This window comes from Numida meleagris, chromosome 6 (assembly GCF_002078875.1).
Source record: "Numida meleagris isolate 19003 breed g44 Domestic line chromosome 6, NumMel1.0, whole genome shotgun sequence".
In the NCBI taxonomy this organism is placed as follows: Eukaryota; Metazoa; Chordata; class Aves; order Galliformes; family Numididae; genus Numida; species Numida meleagris.
Genome location: NC_034414.1, coordinates 12,853,992 through 12,874,435, shown reverse-complemented (window position 1 = coordinate 12,874,435; position 20,444 = coordinate 12,853,992). Strand labels below are relative to the sequence as shown.

General features: G+C 39.2%; 1 protein-coding gene across 16 annotated transcripts in view; it reads left to right on the top strand.

The window, feature by feature from the left end:
* The window catches only part of PTPN5 (protein tyrosine phosphatase, non-receptor type 5), a 92,221-nt gene that overhangs the window by 37,747 nt on the left and 34,030 nt on the right, over positions 1-20,444 (top strand). For 12 of the 16 annotated variants that reach the window (XR_002440192.1, XR_002440193.1, XR_002440194.1 and 9 more), the window contains 4 exons: positions 13,717-13,898; positions 14,452-14,571; positions 16,363-16,446; positions 20,129-20,367. Coding sequence is in view for 10 of the 16 variants with exons in the window: in XM_021401460.1 (XP_021257135.1) it covers positions 13,737-13,898; positions 14,452-14,571; positions 16,363-16,446; positions 20,129-20,367 (605 nt within the window). In the remaining 6 variants the exon portion in view is untranslated. Of the gene's footprint in view, positions 1-10,906; positions 11,130-13,540; positions 13,617-13,716; positions 13,899-14,451; positions 14,572-16,362; positions 16,447-20,128; positions 20,368-20,444 lie in introns of those variants that run through there. The other 4 variants (XM_021401458.1, XM_021401456.1, XM_021401459.1 and 1 more) reach the window with 4 other exon arrangements.

Genomic DNA, 20,444 nt, shown 5'->3' with positions numbered 1-20,444 from the left:
TCAGTTCTTTAAGCTTTCTTGTCCATTCTGCTTGTGATGTTCCCAGCATAACTAATGCCATCTTCAGTAAAAGCGGTGGAGAAAGTATGTTGTGCATATTTGTCACCAGGAGTTGAGAGTTTCAAGGAAAAAAATAGAATCTTTGAGTAGAATCTGACCCCTGTGGGAAAAAAAGACAGAGTTGGTATAGAAAGTTCTGCTTTTTTCTTAACAAGCTATGAATTCTGAGATTGCTTAGTACAGATTTAACTACTTTTTGTAGAAGAAAAGTGTACATCTAAGTGTGAGAAGAGACTTGGGATGAAGCATTTGTCATCTGTTAATGCAGATGGAGTGCTCTGGACAGCGTATCAGAAATATAGTGGTGTGGATGAGAGGTATCATTGGAAAAAAAACTCTATCTTCCCTTTGACACGAACCAGATCCCACATTTCATAAAGAGTGCACTGTGAAAGGCAACTGACTGTATGCACTTCAAAATACATTAAATCCATGTTTTCAGGGACATCACAGAAAGCTGGCACAGTGCTTTCCACATCGGAAGAAAACAGTGGGATGACTTGGACTCCATAAGGATATGCTTGTTGCCTTTATGATGACCTTTATTATAAATGTTTTGAAATTAGGAGCTCCTGAAAAAAATAAAAATGCTCTAATCAGGACATGAGAAAACCATGTTTTTGATCAGCTCAAATTTCTGTTGCATAGGTGAAGTGGTAAAATGACTTGCTGTCCTTTCATCTTCGGAATAGGAAATGGTGTGAGACCTTTGGTACCTGTAGCAATGTGAGATTTTAAGGGCATACCTCCTTGACAGCTCTGCCTCCCACACAAACATCAGATGTGTCACCTGCTTCTGTGGAACATCAAATCACATTCAAATCCTCTCCGGAATGGTCTTGGTCCAAGGTAACTAAAGAGCATGTCCGCACTGATTTCTGGTGTATAGAACAAAACTCTCTAGGCTAGCTGATACCAGCCTGCCCCTGGAGCTGGAAGCAGACGTGCAACATGGATGCAGGACCCAGATCCAAAATGACATCTTCATACATCTTTGCTTACAACCTTGTGGACCTACTGGCTAATGTCAGCTGTTGCTAAGATAACTTGGGATGAGACAGTGGTGTGTGAGGGACAGTTATCTTCTTGGATCAAGCAAAACCTTGGGATGCAGGCATCCATAATAAGTTGGCTGCTTTAAATTGTTTTGTAGAGGGGGTGAAGCTCTTGACTACAGACGACTGGTGCAAAATCCTCCCAGAATAATTGCAAAACTTATAAGCATGTGCTTTTTTTTTCTCACCTACTCTGACATAGATCCGTAACAACTTGTGCATGTCTGCTTCTATATCTAGACGAAACATTGCCCTGTGCACGTTTCTGTCTCAGGGAAGAGGATGAGAAGGCAAACTGTTGTGTTTTTTTTTTTTGCTTTTTTAGCTACTTAAAGCTGTGCATCTATGTTGATGAGCACTATGTATATGTGTGTGTATATATACACACACACTCCCATGTAGATTGGACATAAATAAACACAGTGAACTATTACCTTCCTCTAGGAGTAGTCTTTGCTTTTGTGCTGTTACATGGTTAGCTAGGAGGGGTTAATAGGACAGTTATGCATCTCATCATGTTCCTAACTTGAAGAGTCTGCAACTACAGACGTAGGAGAATACTGGACTGGAAGCAATAGCATTTGATTGTGTAGGCTTTGCATTTGTACCCATCGTGGAGTAGCCCTGGGTGGTAATAGAGATAAAATTAAGTGTGGATGTCCTGTTTCTAGCTAGCTGTTCCTTGCTAGCTGTTTCTAGCTAGCTGTTCCTTGCTAGCTGTTCACGCTCTTAACTAACAAAGTGGTTATTCTGGAGCCTGTATCTGAATGATACCATTGTTTCCTGAGGAAGCTAACCAGTTCAAGCATAGCCTTTAAAAATCCATAAAAGAAAGTGAAATGCTTATACTTGCAATAGTACCCTTGAGGCATATATAAGGTTTGTGACTGAAGATGATAGTAAAGACTGTGCTTGATACAATTTGCTTTGCTAGGGAAGAGTATGTCATTGGAGTAAATATTGAATGTGATAGTGGATTTCTTAAATGTTTTTCTTGAAGGCTCCAGGGCATAAGATTTTAGTCGCTCAGTAAAGCAGGCTATATCCAAATGAATGAAAAGTTAAGATCTTCATGTTTGAACTTGGCAGGAGGCCAGCATGCTGCCCAACTGTTTCAAGATGCATGACCTCTCATTGCCAAGAGCAGGAAACAGATATAAAACCTAGAGGACAGCAGGCTAGGAAGTAGCTGTAAAGAAAGTGGTATTTTCATTACAGCTGTAGAGGTTCTTCACATACAAGAAGCAATATGCTTTTTTTGAGTAATACAAGTGTGCTAATGCCAATACATATGACAGTATTAGCAAAATCAGATATCTTCAAAAGCATGTGAAACCAGAATGCGCTTTTATTTTAATTTTCTAATTGACTCTAGTACCACAGAGGCTGACTGTAAATTATTGTAGCTTTTTTTGTTTTTTGTTTTATATGCAGCGAGGACCTTTTAAGCATATCCTGTAATTTATGGGTGTTTTATTAAAACAGTAAAAAAGAAAAGAGCGACAAAAACATCAAACTAGTGGAATATTTGACCTTGTTTTTATGAATCTAATGCAAAATGTCTGATTCGATGGAAGTGGTTACAATTCTTAGTGAGTTCATCAGAGCTTTTTGATGAAAATTTACTCTTTCTGTACCTCATCCTTGACAATAATTGTTTTCAAATGTATGTACTGCCAAAAAGCAATGACATGAATAAGAAGTGATTGTAAAGTGAGGGATATTTTTCTATTATAAAAGTCTGGTCAAGAGACGTGATCAGATTTTTTTTAGTTGAACATTGATTGCAACTATACATTCAATTTGAAAAAAGTATTTATGTCAACTCAAAATGGAGTTGCAAATACACCAGAAGTTCAGCGATTTTTCTGGCAATCTCATAATCTGTTCTCAAATTCCTTAATCAAAACTGAAAACAAGGCTGCATATTTTTTGCTGTTCACAGGACTGTGTTTAGCCTGTGTATCAAAATGTATAAAATCATTTGCCATAACTTGAATTAGCACTTCACTGTGCCCTCCCTGTGTCCTGTTCTTGGCTCACCAGCAGTGCCAGATGCACACTGATGTTTGGTGTTGCTGAGCAATGGTTGAACACACCAGGGCCTGGTGGAGCCACTCAATGGGGTAGAGCTGATGGCATGATGATGAGGGGTGGGTTCCAGGCCACACTGTGAGCTGTGCTGGGCTGCATGTAGCCTGGGGGCTGGACGTGCCTGCTGTAGTTGAAGGTGTGAAACTGATCATTTGGATTTGAGCAGAGAGAGCTGATTATCCTGTCTCAAAAGAGAATTAAACCCTGTACAGCTAAATGTGCGTTTTTCTTGCACTGTTGACAGTTCTCCCCAGATATGCTGCCCATGCAATGCTGATCCATCAACAGTCAAAGCAGTAGTTCTTCAACTATAGAATTACAGAGCTGCTTTGTGGGTTTCAGTTTTTGCTGTTATATGGTGTTTGCTTGCTGGGTATTATTTGGGACACCAACTCAGCTGAAAGTCAACCTGCAGTGTGCTTGTTTAAAAAAAAAAACAAAAAAACCCTCCCCCCCATTCAGAAAAAAGAAAATATTACCAGGCACTTGAGAAACTGACTAAAGAAAACAGCATAACAAAGAAATGTTTTTTTATATGTATTTTAAAAATGTAGTTAATTGTTAAGCAGTAATCAGAAGGAACTTCTGTAAGGGGGTTAATAGGAAAAAAGGAAAAAGCCTTGAACAGAAAAAAAAAAAGCCAACAACAAAAGAAGCTCTGAATAGAGCCCTGATTGAAAGATAGCAAATGCTAATTATGTGTGGGTGTGATGGAAGTTAATATTCACAGCCTCTGCCCACCAAGGGTCTGCATTCACTTTTCAAGAGCAGTAATTTGACACTATTTAATATTTTAATTGTTTTGAACCAAACACTGCTTTAGGAGCCCTAGCTGCCGTGAGAAATAGCATCTCTCTTAACTTGACAGGTTTCCCAGGAGAAAAGGACACTGCTTAACAACACATCTTTTCTTTAAGACCTGTAAGCATTAGTAGATCTTTCAAGAATAAACCTCTTGTGTATTCGATTTAATAGTAGGAGTAAGATTTATGTGAGGGCAAGGGCATAACTAACTTTCCATTAGAAATTCAGAGCAACTCCCCCACTATTAGTAGAAGCATAGCGATTTATATACAGTATTGGAGGAAAATGAGACCCGAGCAGATGGTACAGTAGCTATCATATACTTTCCATTTGGTTCCTCTATTTAATGGTCTCTTATTATTTCTGATGGTTCCTACTGTTTTGTCTTTGCTGAACTGAGAGGCCTATCTTTCTAGAGCAAAGAGCTGATGACTTTACTTTCCTCTCAGTCCTGTGTAAGAAGGGCTTACCCCCTTGGGTTCAACCCCAAGCTAGACTCCTGTCAGCAAAGGGTGTTTTGAGCTGATCTGCCCTTTCAACGTTCATGTAAATGATTACAGACTAGAGACTGGGTGAGATGATCAAGAATTATCCAACACTAAATTTCTCATACTAGATGGTCTTGGGATATTGAGCAGTCAGTAGCATTGTGCAGGGCTCCATGTCTGGGAGGAGTGCTGTTCTGAGTATCTGGTTTTACCAAGGCAGGAAGAATGGCAGCAGCCCAAACAAGGTTTCTCAGTCTCATCCTTCCAGTGCAACACAATCTCTGGTGACACGCTACATCATTCCCCCTTCAGCTATGACTTCATAGACCGGAGAAACTCTTTCAATTATTTGGAACAACAGAGTCAAGGAATTTTGAGAACATGTTTGAATTTGGTTTTTCTCTTTCATGTATTTATTTTCCCCTCCATCATATTTTTTTTTCATGAACTATTTCTTGAACCAGATGATGAGCCCAAAGGATGAACTTAGGGAAGTGGGAAGAGTTCATATGGAAAGGTATATTAAAACAATGTCACTAAACTATTTTCAGATTGTCTTTGCACTTTCAGGCCTGTAGAGCATAAGTATGCCTTAAAGTAAGATCGCACCGGAACAATTACTGAGAAAAGGGCACAAACCTTTGCAAAGAAGAGACTATTTCTCACAAGTGAAAAACATTCTTACTTTCTGAAGTGCTTAATCTACCTTAGAAAACAAAATTATCTAATTCTTAATTTTTCTACTGGATACAAGCAGTAGCTGTAGTGTAAGAATCATAGAATCATATCATAGAATAGTTGAAAGGGACCTCAAAGATCATCTAGTTCTAACAACCCTGCTGTGGCAGGGTTGCCAACCACTAGATCAACACTAGATCAGGCTGCCCAGAGCACCATCTAGCCTGGCCTTGAACACCTCCAGGAATGGGATATCCACAACCTCTCTGGGCAGCTGTTTTTCAGCACCTCACTACTCTCTCTGTGAAAAACTTTCCTTGTCCTATCACATTCTATCCTTGTAGAAAGTTGATTTCCTTCCTGTTTATTACCTCCCTTTAAATATTGAAAGGCCACAATTAGGTCTCTTTGAGACCTTCTCTTCTCCAGACAGAATAAACCAAGCTCCCTCAGTCCTTCTTCGTAGGAGCGGTGTTCCAGCCCTCTGATGATCCCTGGGAGCTTCCTCTGAATCCTCTCCAAAAGCTTGACATCTTTCCTGAGTTGAGGTCCCCAGGCCTGGGTGCAGTCCTCCAGATGGTGCTACACTGTTATCATGGTTTAGTCTGTAAGTCAGTTTCAGAGGTGCTTTTTGGAACAACTTCTTAAACTAGGAATCTTTTTTGTGCATGTGACATAAAATATTGAAGTGTCTAAAAATCTAAATAAATTAAGGAAGTAATTTTTCTTTATATGTTTCTATTCAGCTGTGCTACCTAACATAATAGACATCCATACCCACTATAGCAATGATAAACAGATGTCTTGCCACTGATAAGAGTCCTTTTTTACACTAGAATTTATCAGATAGCAAGTGGTGTTGTCTCCTTTTGTAGCTTTCATAGGAATCAATCATAAGAAAGTGGCTAAGAATTTTCTCTGCATATTATTCAGTTTAAAGAAAGAATTGGGACTGATTGACATTTCCACTGCAGCAACTCAGCTAAAGATAACCTTTGGAGCTGAGATCTATCCAGAAGGTATTGGCACTTGTCATTGTGGCAGTTCACTGTGACAGCCAGGCAATTGCTACGCAGTGTCTGAGGAACCGTTGAGGAAAAAAAAACTCAGCCATCTTGAAAACTCTTTTAAATTAGAGAAAAGGAGGAAAGCCTGGATATGAAGCCCCAGATTAACAGGTCAGCAAGAGCATTTAATCAGTGAGTGACTGGGAATCAGATGAGGTCTGCCATTTGTTCACTGGCCAATCTCTTGTAGAAGAAGAAGAGAGGGAGGCGGTTCATCTTGCAGTCGGATGTTTCTCTTCTCCATCCCTCTCTAGCAGCTTGCAGGCTTGCTCTTATACATGACCCTGCAGTATCGTAATAATGGTCCTGGGTGAACATGAACATTTTTTTCTTACTTAACCTCTTTTTCTCTCCTCCCACCCATCCCAGATGAAGTGGCAGGTGGACTGAGTGGGAGCAGTGTGAAAATGAATGCAGAGAAACTGTGTGACTCAACAGTTCAGCAGGGAGCTGCTGAGTGGAAAGGCAACTATTCTCCTTGCACACTCTGGTATCGGGTTCCTGTTCTTTCAGAGATGAGAATAGGCCATTTATGGATGGAGCTTTGCAGCTCACTAGCAGGGAAAAGGCTGCATATTCTTTTTAGCAGAACTTAAGTAGAGAAGAATTTCCTCTGAAAGTCAATTAAAAAAACCTTACCAGTGAAAGGGGAGAGGTAGTGGACTAGAAATATCTAGAACTCAGTTTGCTGCCTGATTTGATTGCTTTTATGCTTGACTTTTCTCCTTGTTTTGTTTTCTTTTGATGTATCTTTCCATTTTGGTAATCATTTTGCTTTAAGCAGCATCTGGATTCTACCAACTGGCTTTGAAGTGTGCAAATCTCTTGTGTTTTACCTGAGTAGTAGAAAATACCCATTTCCCTTTCTGCACTTCTGCTTCAAGAACATCAGAGAACATTTGCCTTTCTCAGAATGAAGGCTGCTGGCTTTTAAATGCACCAACTACTACTCACAGGCAATCAAGCACAAAGGAAAAATGATGTTCTTTATGGATTATCCGCTATTACGTAAGGGTAAATAAACATTTTTTTCTCAACGTTAGAGAGGGCATTGCAGCGTATAAGGTTAATAAGGTTTGGGGTTTCTTGGAAATAATAAAATATCCCAGTTTTCTGTATCATCAATTTCTGTGTTTTTCATTCGGAAGGAAGAACTGAAGCACAGTTCTTCACAGACTAAGCAATAGGAGATAGGCACTTTGTATCTGTGAACATACTCACTACAAGCTTGGTTTTAGATCTGTGGTTTGTGTTGTTGTCGCAGCATTTTCCACAAACTTCTGTTCCAGTGTTTGATCTTCCAAGAACAGATGAACTCCTTCATTTTCAGCTGATGCAGATAACGTGTGCGTACACACGCACAAAATCAGCCCAGCTTCATGGGGTGGTATTTTTTTTTTGAATCTTCAGAGAACCTGAAACAGTGACATTAAGAGTCCAGAGCAGCTTCATTCCTCTTGATGGGCATATCAACCTAGGAACCTAAGACACCAAATTAAATATTAATGCTCTTGGTAACTTCCAGTGCGATCATTCTAGCGAAAGCATGCACCTCTCCCATGTAGAATCCCTTAATGTTATACATTTTCAGTTGTTCCCCACAAATCTGTGAATGCCTAAAGCATGGCCCATATAATTTTAATGGTACAGAGTTAGATACACTTAATGCAAACAAAAAGCGCTGGAAATCAAAAGCTGAATTCCTGTGGCTACGTAAGAGATTGAGTCCTGGAGGATTTTCCATTCCTCTGTACTCTGTCAGAGGTGGTAGCCACAGTTGTTTGGGCCTCTTATTTGGATTTGTCAGACTTACTTCTTCTATAGGTCTGTCACAGAGAATGAAATATGAGGAGATTGCAGTTTGCACTCCTTGAGGTGTTAGATAAATCTAACTGGCTCCCAGTTAGATACAAAAGGGTTTTTAGAACTGCTTTGGTGCCTTGCAGAGTTTAGTCAGATACATGAATCTGTTAAGGTTAGTGTTTGAGTTAAGCTGCCTGGTGTTTTCCAAAGTAGTTCTCTGTGTGGTTTTGCATTACAAATGTAAGATCTAGCAACCAGAGTTTCATGGCAGCTAGAAATTGGATTTTTTTCCAAGGTAGAATTAGAAGTATTTAGTTGAGTTACATTGTTGTAAATCCATTCTAGTGCCAGGAAAGCAGTAGTAGGTAATTGTAAGGTGGTCTAGGGGTTGTCTTTCTCTGCAGATCTTAAGTGGGCTACTTCTAGGAACTACATGCTCTTCTTTCAGTGAATTTTTTATTCAGACATTTGGGAAAGGTAAGAGTGTGAGGCACTTGGAAACACAGCAGATCAGTGATCAAATAGAGTAGTAGTCGTCAGTATTGTATCATAGTGAAGAAGGTACAAAGTAAATTAATGGAGGAGACAGAAATGCAATCTTAATATAACTACAAGAGTGTGAAATAGCATTCCCACTGCTTTCAACACAGCTTATTGGATCTTGAGTGTAATTTTTCATGTAATTTGTCAGATGAGTTAGGAATGCAGAGAACATGAAGGAAAATTGCCTTTCCTGCATATGATGAATTGCATCCATCTACAAAGAGTTATGACATCTGCCATTATGTTTTTCTCCTTAATACGTGAGAATAGCTGGTTGTAAAGAAGCTTAGTAAAAGTTTGAGTTGTAGTTTAGTGACCTCACAGCTGATTTCCCATGAAGAGAGGAATGTAAATACACAAGTTTTTTGCGATGTTAAGTACAACAGTTCTCCTTCCTCATATCTGCTTCCTTCCCAACCACTGCAGTGCAAAAGAAATGACTGTCTCTTGGTCCAGAAGGTTCTTATTCTGTTTTCATCTTTCTTATGCTTCATTCTGTTGCAAGCAAAACAGAGAATGCCCTCTTAACTGATATCTTTCTCCTAGAGCTCTGTTTCCTGAGTGGATGAGCTGTCCTATTATGCTCCAGCACAAACTACATCATGTTCATGTACATTCTGAAGCAGCTCATTCATCTTAGATGTGTCTTGACTGTATCTGGATTTCCCTGCAATCAGTGTCTCTTGACTTTCAGATTTAACAAGATATATGAAGTATATAGCCAGAATTATGTCCTGCATATGCAGTTTCAGTGCTTGTGAAAATGAGCTTTGCAGACTCATGTCAGTAGTACACATTCATTTACTGTTCTCTAATTGATGGCAGGTCTCCCTAGCAGTTCGATGGAAATCTGAGACAATAATTTCAATAGATTATTGCGTTTGGATACTTAAAGATGGAGAGGCTATATGTAGATTTAGGACCGTGGTATAAAATGCTGGTAATTTTGCTGACTGTGAAGCATAGCTGGCACATTCATGATTTTCAGTGCTTCCTGACTCCAGTTCCACTGTTCAATGTAAATTCTTGCCAAACACAGCCATCATGAAGATGCAGACAGGTTCAGAGGAATATGGACGCATAACACAGTGCGGTTGAGCTGCTTACAGCCTGTTGACTGCTAGAGCTATAGAGCTGGCAGTGTAGGTGAGGCCATTTCTGTCTTTGAGTTTGTGCATCTAGGACGTGACTCAACAGTTCATAGATACCCTGTCTATTCCTATCCTCCCCAAAGATACCTCCCCTTAGTGTGGGACAGCAACCACACTAAGAAGCGAGTGGAGTGGATGGTCTTCCCTATTTTTCTTGGTGGCGTCTGCCCTGTGTTTCCTAGTCATTATGAATTACAGCCTAGATACTTGGTCTTGGGATTTATTTTTGGCAACTTGTACTGGTGACTGTGTTCAGGAAAAGAATGCAAGATGGATGTATCACAAGTTTGACTGAAAGATCAAGGCTAATACTTAAGTTTATAGTGCTGGTTTGAAATTTTAAGTTGCTTTAATAAGCCATATGCCTGATATAGATGTCTGAGACATTTTAGTTCTTCCAGTTGATTTTTCTAGCAAACGTAGTGCATTCTGAAAGGAGAAGTATTGGTGGAACTTGAATCCATATTTCCATGATGTAGAAATTCAGGAGGCTATCATGTGGATGTTGCATTTCACTGTCAATCAAACCACTATCAAGGTAAGGCTTAATTGGCTTCTTCTGGATGGGGAGTCACTCTTATCAGCTGTCTGACCTTCACATTGACCTTGACTCAAGAAAACTTTACTGATGTCTCACTCATGTTACCTAGTGAAGGAAACTAGAGCCCGCTAGGGAAAATAATACAGCAATAGAGGATTGTAATATGAAGTTTGATAATTGAAATATTATTTAAAGCTGACATAATTAAATCACTACAAAATCTTAGGCGGGCATCGTGTTTGTAAAGAGATGTGATTTGGAATAGTAATGTTTTTTAGTGAACTTGAATTAATCCAGCTTTAATTCTTTGTTTACTCAAGACAATCTTAATATGTACATTTATGCATATGGATTCTGACATTTGTCCATTATTTGTGTTCTTGACTTGGTGTCCACGTTGATTTTTACCGTATTAGTGAAAGGAAACTGTTGGTAGTAGATAAACAATAACATCTCAGCAGAGCAGGAGTCCTTGGCTCTTTGGTCCATGGAGCAGATCTCTACCTCACACAGTAGAAATAATAGAAGTAGTCCATTGTCCTTCATATAGGGCAGTCATAAGAAGAAAAACATGACTCCTACAATTGTACATCTGTTGCTAGACAACACTGGAATTCTGGGAATTGGGCTTCTTGGCTCTGGAGAGGCACAGATCCCCATGGTTACAGATCCAGCGCTCCCCTAACTTTGACGTCTTTGTTCCAAAAGGCGCATGGTCAAGTGGCCTTAATGTCGTCATTTAGAGTCAGGGATCTGTTTACAGCTTAGGCAGAAGTGGCCTTGTGATATCTCAGGCTCTAACAGATAGGAAATGAAGAAATTCTATTTATCTGCTGCATAAGAAGGTGAATGAGCTTTTAGTCTGTTTAAAAAAAAAAAAAGTCTTTGAAATATTATGAGATTATAAGAACTTGTTGAAAGCTGAGCTTGGAATCTGTATTCTCTTCTTGTCTTCCCAAAGATATTTTATTTCTGCTTTGCACATATTTTAGTGAAGCTTTTGGAAGGTGCGTCCAGCAAAAGCCATCGCTAAGGTTTAGAAAAACAATAAGTTAATAGGTTTATCAGCCTTTCTCAGGGACTGAGGTACATTATTTGATGCTGATGGAAGAAAAGTAGGACTTGAAACATGCTTGGTAAAAACAGAAGGTTAGAGACTTGAAGTCACAGTAAACTATTTAAATAGATGTTTTTGTAGGTTTATCTCAGCCACATGTAAATGTCTTCTTACATGGATGGCAAAAATAATTTCTAACATCAATATTCAGTCCCCACTAAATTTCAACTTCCAGCTGCAAAACAGAACATGAACTTTCCATAAACAAATAAAAACAGGAAAAAATTGACAAATAGTAACAAGGGGTTTCCCCTTCGTTCTTGTCAAAATCCAGTAAGACATTAAGTGGTTTGCAAGCTTGGAAATTTCCAACTTGAACATGTTATGGAGCATGAAAACCAAGGTCAACATTGAAAGTGTTTAGGCAGCCTTTACTAGAGACGTGGCTGCTATATCGTCTTGGCAATCTTTGAGTCTAGCTCTATGTATCATGGTATCAGGAACGTTAAATGGGCGGTCAATGTCTGTGGACAGGAAGGACTGTGCCTGGGCTCTGTGTGTTTCTTGGAAGGGCATTGTCAGGGACTGTACCTTACTGGCTGGACCCTGAAGGGCAGACACAAAGAGTTCCCATGACCTCTTCAGCTGTACTCCACAAACTGCCTGCTTTTTATTAACAAGTGCCATTTTAAAGCTGAGGTCCTCCAGCGTTAAAAATGTACAGATGAAAGTGAGGAGAAATTTACCACTGTGAGAAATACAGGCTGGAATTCTTGACACTTCTGTTTCTACCTTTTTAGTTTCATATATTTCTATGTTTTATTGGCTTATGTTTAATACGAAAATGATGGTATTGGTGCAGATTACTGTGCTGAGTCTTCCCTGGCTAATAGTCTCTCAGTTAATTCCAGTGTATACCTATGGTGTACAGCTTACGTAGCAGAGTGTATGTCTACCTAGATGTGCATTTTCATGCTTGCTGAGAAATACCTGCAAAAAGATGATGAAAATAGCTACCCAGAACCACTTACACCCATCATACCCTTCTGAGGCTATTCTCCATCACAAACTGAGCAGAGATAGTTTGAATATAAGAAACAAGTAACCCGATGTCTTGCATAAGTACTGGATAGTACACACTGATGACCTTTTTGGTTTTGGGCAGCTATGGGAATGGAGAGCATTGTAAGAAGCTATTAATGTTTTCCCAAGTGCCTTGTTCTCTTATGCAGGGATGTCATAAGGTCTGTTTCAGTGAGGGGAGAGAAAACAACCATAGGGAGGGAATAAGAAGCTCTTGGAAATTAACAGCTCATGTTCCTGTCTGCTGTCATGATTTAGCCTTTTAGAGATTAAACAGTGTATTTCCCTGAAACTTTGTCATACTGATGGCCAGACTCTCCACTGATGCCGTGAATGCTTCATTTGCCTAATTAGAGCTGTGCCTCATTAATAGATGCTTTTTCTGATGTAATAACTATTCTGAGACACTTAGAGAAGTACCTGAAGAGAGCATTCTGTAGAAACCTCACCTCCACAAACCACAGGAGGGCCAACAATGTTGCCATTACCTGGAGCACTCATGGATGGCTTTGGCTTAAGGATAATGTTGTGGGTAGGGCAACCTTGGGGTTTTGCTCATGTGGAAGGATGTAGATCACTAGTAGTTACTTCACATGGTTCTGATCTTTCATTTCATTGTTATCTTAATTATTGTCTACATGTATTATGGTTAAAATATGTTTATTATGATTAAAAAAAACTGCTGCTGAGGGGTTCACCACACCAGTGTGTATTTCCATTGAATGAAATAGCATTACAATGTTATTAAATAGCTCCTAAGTACAAATCCATCCAAAAAGTAGGTTATTAGAGTTTGTCCGTTGTATTAGTGCCATAGGACACCTAGCCAAAATCCAGTGCTACGTAGACACACAGTGTGAGATAGTCTCTATCTCAAAAATGTATAATCTCATTAGACAAATAGCGGGAAAGGAAGAAACTGAGGCAGGGTGGGACAAAATGCCATCATGTGGCTGGAACTAGGAAGTAGCACAGATGGTTATTTTAAGAGTAGGAAAAAAAAAAAAGGTACAGTGATGTAAATGAGAATGTATTAACAACAAAGCCTAGGATTTGCACCTCCGGAAGGAAAGAGAAAATAATTTATCCACCCACACTCACTTTTTTCTGACGAAGGCAGGTGAATACAGCTGCACTAATAGACTGTGACGCTTGCAACCCTGAGCTGCACTTACTGATGCAGAACTGAGAGGTAACCATCGTCTTTAGGAAAACAATAGCTCTTGCAGCCTCTGCAGTGGCTGCAGGGTTATGTACCATTCATTCCCTGCACATGTTGTTTTCACGTGAAGGTCTTTCCAATTCAGCTGCGATGGAGTCAATGGATGAAGCTGAAGGGCGACAAGAACAGCTGAACAGGAAGGAGCAATCCCTGAAAACCTCCCAGAAAACAGCGCTGCTTGCTTGGGCTGCCTGGTGGAATGGATTAATGACTGGAGACAGCATGTATCTGTTTGTCCTCTCTCAGATACTGGTAAGGAAGCGCATCATCACTTTGAAATGCTGGGACACTTTTTATAAGCTTCTTATAAGCTAAGTGTGCAGCAACCTTAAGTGGTTGAAAAAACATGCTTCAGTATGTGTGTTTATGTGTTTATAGGGATAAGTATTTGGACTTGGCTATTTGTGAGAGCTTTGCATAGTGTGAGATAGACATTTTAATAACATAAAAAGTTCACTGAATTCCGGTTTTGATTTAAAAGTAATAATCCTGAAAATTCTGAAGTCAGACAGTTCTCTGCTCTTTTGAGATTCAAACTACCATGGGCAGTCATTTTACTAGTGTACATCAGAGTAAACTTTGTGATCTCATTGATAAGCATCTAGTTCATGCTCGCTGAGCATTTATCATTCAATCTTTCTATTCTTGTGAAGTTACAGTCAGGAAAATACCTGAATTCTTAAAGTAACAATGATGATCAACATAAAAACGATGACAAGTAAATTAGTTAATTATGCGATCTTGAAATGAAAATCAGTGTATAATGAGGAATACTCATTATGTTTTTTTCTGATTGATTGCACAGCTTCTCTGCATGATGCTGTGGTACAGCACTTATGGGACCATCTCAGCAGCTCAGAATGCCTTTGACATGCTGTCTTACTTGCTTGTCCCATTTGAAGAATTTTTATCAGATCGAGGAGTGGTAAGTGTCTTTGCTCATCTCTCTGTTTGTATGGTTGATGTCAATAGCCTTTGATGCTTCCAATGTGTCTTTGGACTAAGCGTATAATACATATGTATTCTGAATAATGTAGTGACTGCTGCATTGTGTGTCTGTGCGTGTGCATTCTGAAACAGTGAAAATAGTTTTCTGAAAACAGATTCATGTTTTATCCTCAAAAAACAGGGCCAGATTTTTGGCTATGATGTTAGATCAGCATAGAAAATTTTTCATAATGTGCAAATTATTGCAAATGAAACAAACCAGTGAGAGATCAGCCTTATAATGCTTCATTTGCATAAGGAGAGAGCTTGGAACTTCTTTGATTAGGAAAGATAGAAGCCTAAATTCTTGGAAGAATGGACATAAAGGGTGCAAAGTGTGAAATACTCAGTCACAAAATTCTGTTTTTGTTTGGTTTAAGGCATATCTGTACACGTAAAAGTATTTCAGGTATACTAGGTGTACTCGTACAATTACATCTACAAAGCTACTTCAGTAAAACTGCCTTGCTTCTCACCGTGACATAATGACACAGATACCAGTGTGATTCATTTGATTAATTACTGGGCTAATTATACCCAGTGCAGATTTTGCTATTGTGGACAGAGCATTAAGTGGTGAGCAGCTACTTTCAAAAATCATATGAAATATAATTGCCATTGGAATGTTTAGATTCATTGTGCATAATCTTTGTAAAGGAAGCAATGCAGTACAAACAGGGAATCTGACTCAGTACCTCTTGTTGCTGAAGTACAGTGGAGACTGTTTTCTGTATTCCCTTAACAGCGTTGGAGTTGCATGTCACTTGCTCTTTTCTTTATTTGAAAGAAGCACTTTGTCCTTTCATGGTTGCATTTATTATGATGCATCATAATAATGCATATGATGCACCAACCAGTGTTCTTTACAGAGCATTGCTTATATCATATTTTCTATCAGTCATTCATTAACAAGTTTTTTCTTACGTAAAATCACCAATGAATAGAACTGTGACTTAAAATGAATGATCTGTGAGTTCAGCATGGAGGAAAGTGATTTGTAGAAAGCACCATGGAAAACCCCAAGGTGCGCCTCTATGCAGATGTTCATGTATATCTTTAAAAATTATGTAGTGTAGCACAATTTACTATATAAATTTAGACTTGAAAATAGTAAAGGCAAATAGATTTGACATTTAAATAAACGAAAGCTCTTAACTGAATTTTCTCTAGCATTTCTAGTGGATCTGAAGGAGTAAATTTCCTTGCCCACTGAAGTCTGTTAAAATCGTATTTTGCGCATGGTACTGAGAATAAAGATGAACTCTGATGTGCTTGGAACTGTGACAGTGAATTTCACTGCGAGTGGAGTGCTGTGAATGAACCTGATGACAAAGTCCTTTGTGGCTGGGTTTTATGTAAGGACCTATAAACACAGGAACAGTACTAAACATAGTTCAAAGCATTCTGCCAGGGGATAATATTAAACTGACTGTGGCAATGAAACATAGATCTAGGCTGTAAAATTCAGTAGCGATTCCAAATATCAGTTTTGGAAATATGTAAGGTGAGGACACATTCATTTTTCAGCAACAGCTTTCACAGTGGAAACCACCTTAAGATGTGGTTTCAATTTTAATCTTCTTGAAAGGTTGGCGTTTTTCTCGTAGTGGTGGTGGTGGCTTTCACAGGTATGATTAGTCTACATGGAGCATCCATGAACGGATAGTCATCGAGAACACGTATGCGGTGTCTTGAAGCACTTCATGATATCCATTCTGTTGTTTTGCAGGATCTGACAAGAATTGGGAACGTTGTGGTATCATATATCCTGCTGTCCTTAGCTTCTCTCGGACTTCTACTTGTAGGATCTCTGGTAAGTACAATACTGTGCAAGCTGTTTCATGCCCTTTTTCCAGAGAATTTTTGTAAGGTGTCTGATTTACCTGAAGTTATTGATGTTATGCTCAGGATGATTTTAAAGCAACACCTTCAGGACTATTTCCATATAATGCTTTACATAGAGGAATCATGACTGCATTTATCCTTATTCAATTTCTTGATGAATTGTGGATTGCAATGGTTGTTTTTATTTTCTCCATTTTCTCCATCTACAGACATGCTGTGTTTTCACTTAGAATAGAAAGGATGTGATCCAGTAAAGGAACCATCTAAAATTGCCACCTTATGCAGAGCATCTGTTGACTGAAGTGGTAGAAAGAGCTGTTGCAGAGCACCAGTGTACTTGCTGGTGTAATGCTCTCGTAGATATTAGCCAAGGCCCCAGCTGCAGAACAAGATTAGTGGCATGACTGCCATTAACCTCGTTAACTGACAACCACTGGGGAGCAGGAGGATTGTACCTCTTTTTTCCACTGTGTAAATGTCACAAAGGTGTGCATTAGATGGAAAAGCTAGGGAAAACTCTTTCATTTTAGAGAGCTATAATTGAATATGACACTTCTTACTCTTCTGTATTGTTCTGTTGGAGTGGGAATGCAGGTAGAAAATAATCACCTCCTGTCCTTATAGCAGTATATTTTCAGGATGCTCAGGAAGCTGAAGCTATGCAATGTGCATGTGGTTTGAGTGATATGCAACGTAATTAAGTATATCTTAGAATCACAGGTTAGTAGGAGAGGACGTCTGGAGTTGAGTTTGCTAATCCAACATCTGATTTGAGGCAGGGCTGTTGCCAGCACTTAATAAGGTAGCCAAACATTTTTTACACAGATTTTGAATCTGTTGAATCTGCTAATCACCTCTCTAGATATCTATACCTTAACAGTATGGCACACTTGGGGAAGAAGTTTATTTTAATGTCTGATCTTAATTTCCCATGCTGCAGCTTGTGGCCGTTGTACCTTGTGGTATCAGCTGAATGAAGGATCTGGCTACATCATCTCCGTGGCTGCTCTTAAAATTACAATCACAGAACATCAGAACACAATACGTGTCCTGCGCAGCCAGAGCAATGGTCCATCTTTTTCCAGTATCTTCTCTCTGACAGTGACATTAGGAGGAACTGTTTAGAGAGCATATGAACCTGGTCCTTTCCTGCTTGCTTCCTAGGTCTCCTTCTTTTCACAGGTCATGCTGATTAGCAATTTGAAAACATCTCTTTATAACAGTGGTTAAGGAATAGGTGTAAAATAGTCATTAGCAGAGCACTGGAAATGATGTAGTGATGTACCTAAGCAGGATTTCTGAAATACTAGCCTGGTGGACAACAGACAGTTGCATGAAGATGGATTACTTCTCTGTCTCGACCAAAGATTTTCTTTGCTTCGTTTTGCTTGTTGTTTTTGCTTTTCCCATGGTTTTTAAGTGATGTGCTGCCTAAAAGGGTCATTGAAGAGGTGTTTTACATTGACGAGTGCCATTATAATTAAATGTTTCTTTCCCAAATGTACTCTTCTTTCCTTATAGATGGACCTGACGAGTTAGTCCCTCACTAATGTGCATGCTAGATGGCATATCAGTTAACACACCTTACATATTTTTTTATTTAGCAACTGTGATTACTTATACCAATGCCATAGTTACCTGGGAAAGGGAAGAGAAATGCCTGTTTATAGAGCTACTTTGTTGCCTTAATCTTAGAGCAATAACTATTGGGCCACCTAACAATGCAGAGAAAAGGATTTTCAGAAGAAATATGAAAAGAACTGGAGCCCTGTCTTGTCTGTGCACGTGATAAAATTTCGCTCTTTTTTGCATCAGGCAATCTGTGGCTATGATACAATTTTTCAAGAGAATAGTTCTCAGCTAAAGTTTGACATGCTTTTCCAAGAATATCTAGACACCAAAATGTACTGGAAGTTGATGGGTCACAGTGAAAATAACAGGCTGGGTAGCATGCTTGAGGTTTGCGTTGGCGATGGTGTCTGTTTTCTACGTTACGTAATGGTGTGTTAAGGTCCAGCAGTTGTGGAGCACTAACACAGAGCTGTAGTCTTCATGAACAGCTTTTCAGAGTAACAGTGTTATACAGCAGTACCAAGTTACTGAGCAGATAAACACTTTGCACTGTGAATTGCTTGGATATTAGTCTTGTGATACGTGTAAGAGTCATGGCTAGTACCATGGGACTGCCGAACTCCAGAAGGCATCTTGGGGAACAAAAATGGAAGCAGATATTCAAGCTTCCTGCTGGTCATCCAACAGGCCAAGTGTGAAGGGCGGACTTCTTTCAGACTAGGCCTCGAATTTGCATAAGCCTTGCTATCACGTTTCTGTTTGCTTTTGTAACTGCTGCATGTTCTGATCAACTGAAACAAAAGTATTTTGATTGCAGTGTTGACTGAATACTGCTTCTTTGTGAGTGTCTAACATTCTCTAAAACTCACTGTAGACCGAAATTAAAACTTGCTTCACTTTTCATTCTCTAGACTAAGAGAAATAAGAATACCTGAAGACACATGGAAAAAAAAATGTTGAAAACCTTGTACAAGCTAACAAAACAAATTTGACCTTTTTTATTGCCATATTCTCTAGATTAAACTGCCCACTCAAAAGCAATTTAAGAAAAGTACAGAAGAGAATTTACTTCAGAAAATGTGACCCATTCTTCTTAGTCTCAAAAGGCTACATGTCTGTGCAAGACACTTTGCATGACACTTAGCCTGAATTATACTGCTCCTGCTTCAGTGCTGGAGGGATTAAATTGGCCTAAGATTTTATGTTTTGGAATTCAGAAGTGGACTTGGCATTTTTATCTGAGGTCTGTGCATAGGATTAAACACTCCTCTGATAATATCTCAAAATCATTTCATCTACCACACACCCATGCAAAAAAATATGGTAGGATATATTTTTTAGATATATGCTATTTCAAACTCTTAATTGATGTATAATACAAAATTTTAATATTGCATTCATGTCCTAGAATTTCACAGGATTTATTATTTTTATTATTATATGACTACATTATGTTTAAATCTGACAATTACATTGCAAAACATGCTTCACCAATGGCCAAAACAAGCCTGAGCCTCGCAACAAGCTGCATCAAACTTAAGACCTCCAAAAAATGAGTGGCTTATACAAGAATTTAGACTACAATGCCAGATTATCAAAGATGTGCAGCTCAGGAGAATTGTATTTACTTTGCTTAACTCAAGTGTATCTATGTTTTAGGTGGGAAACAACATTAAGTCAGGAGAGGTATCATTTGTGGAATAGTATAGTGCATGCTGATCTTGTAAACAAGTCTGGGAAAGGTAGGCAAGTGAACAAAAGGGCAGTGGTGTCACGTTGGCTTGCATGTGATGATCACAAGCACATTCTGCTTCTGCTGTATTCCTGAGCCTGACCAGCTCTGTGGAAACCTCTGTGCCTGAAAGCACATTTGAATGGGAGGATGTGAATCCTTGTAATGCACCACAGAGCTATTCCTGCATAGAACATTCCGGTCCTCTTTGATACTATCCAGTTCTGATACCCTATAGTGAATTGGGATGCTGTCTTTATGACCCATCCTCTAACCTGTGTAGAAGGACTGACGACAACCAGAAAGGTTTGTTGTTGTTTTTTTTTTTAATGTTTGTTTCCTCCAGTTTTGGCATCTGCTCAGAGCACGTCCAGACCCCCCCTTTCAGCTACAGGAGGACAGACGCCAATCTGTGAGCCGGCAGCCTTCATTCACGTACTCAGAGTGGACAGAAGATAAAAATGAGGATGACTTCCTAGATCTGGATCCCGTACCGGAGACCCCAGTCTTTGACTGCGTAATGGACATTAAAGTGGAGACAGATCCAGCTACTCTAACGGTTAAATCCGTTGGCTTGCAAGAAAGGTAGGGTAGATGTAATGAATAGGGGAAAGCTTGGTCCCAGATTTTCTGGGCTTAGTTCTGTGCCTAGTAGGAAGCTT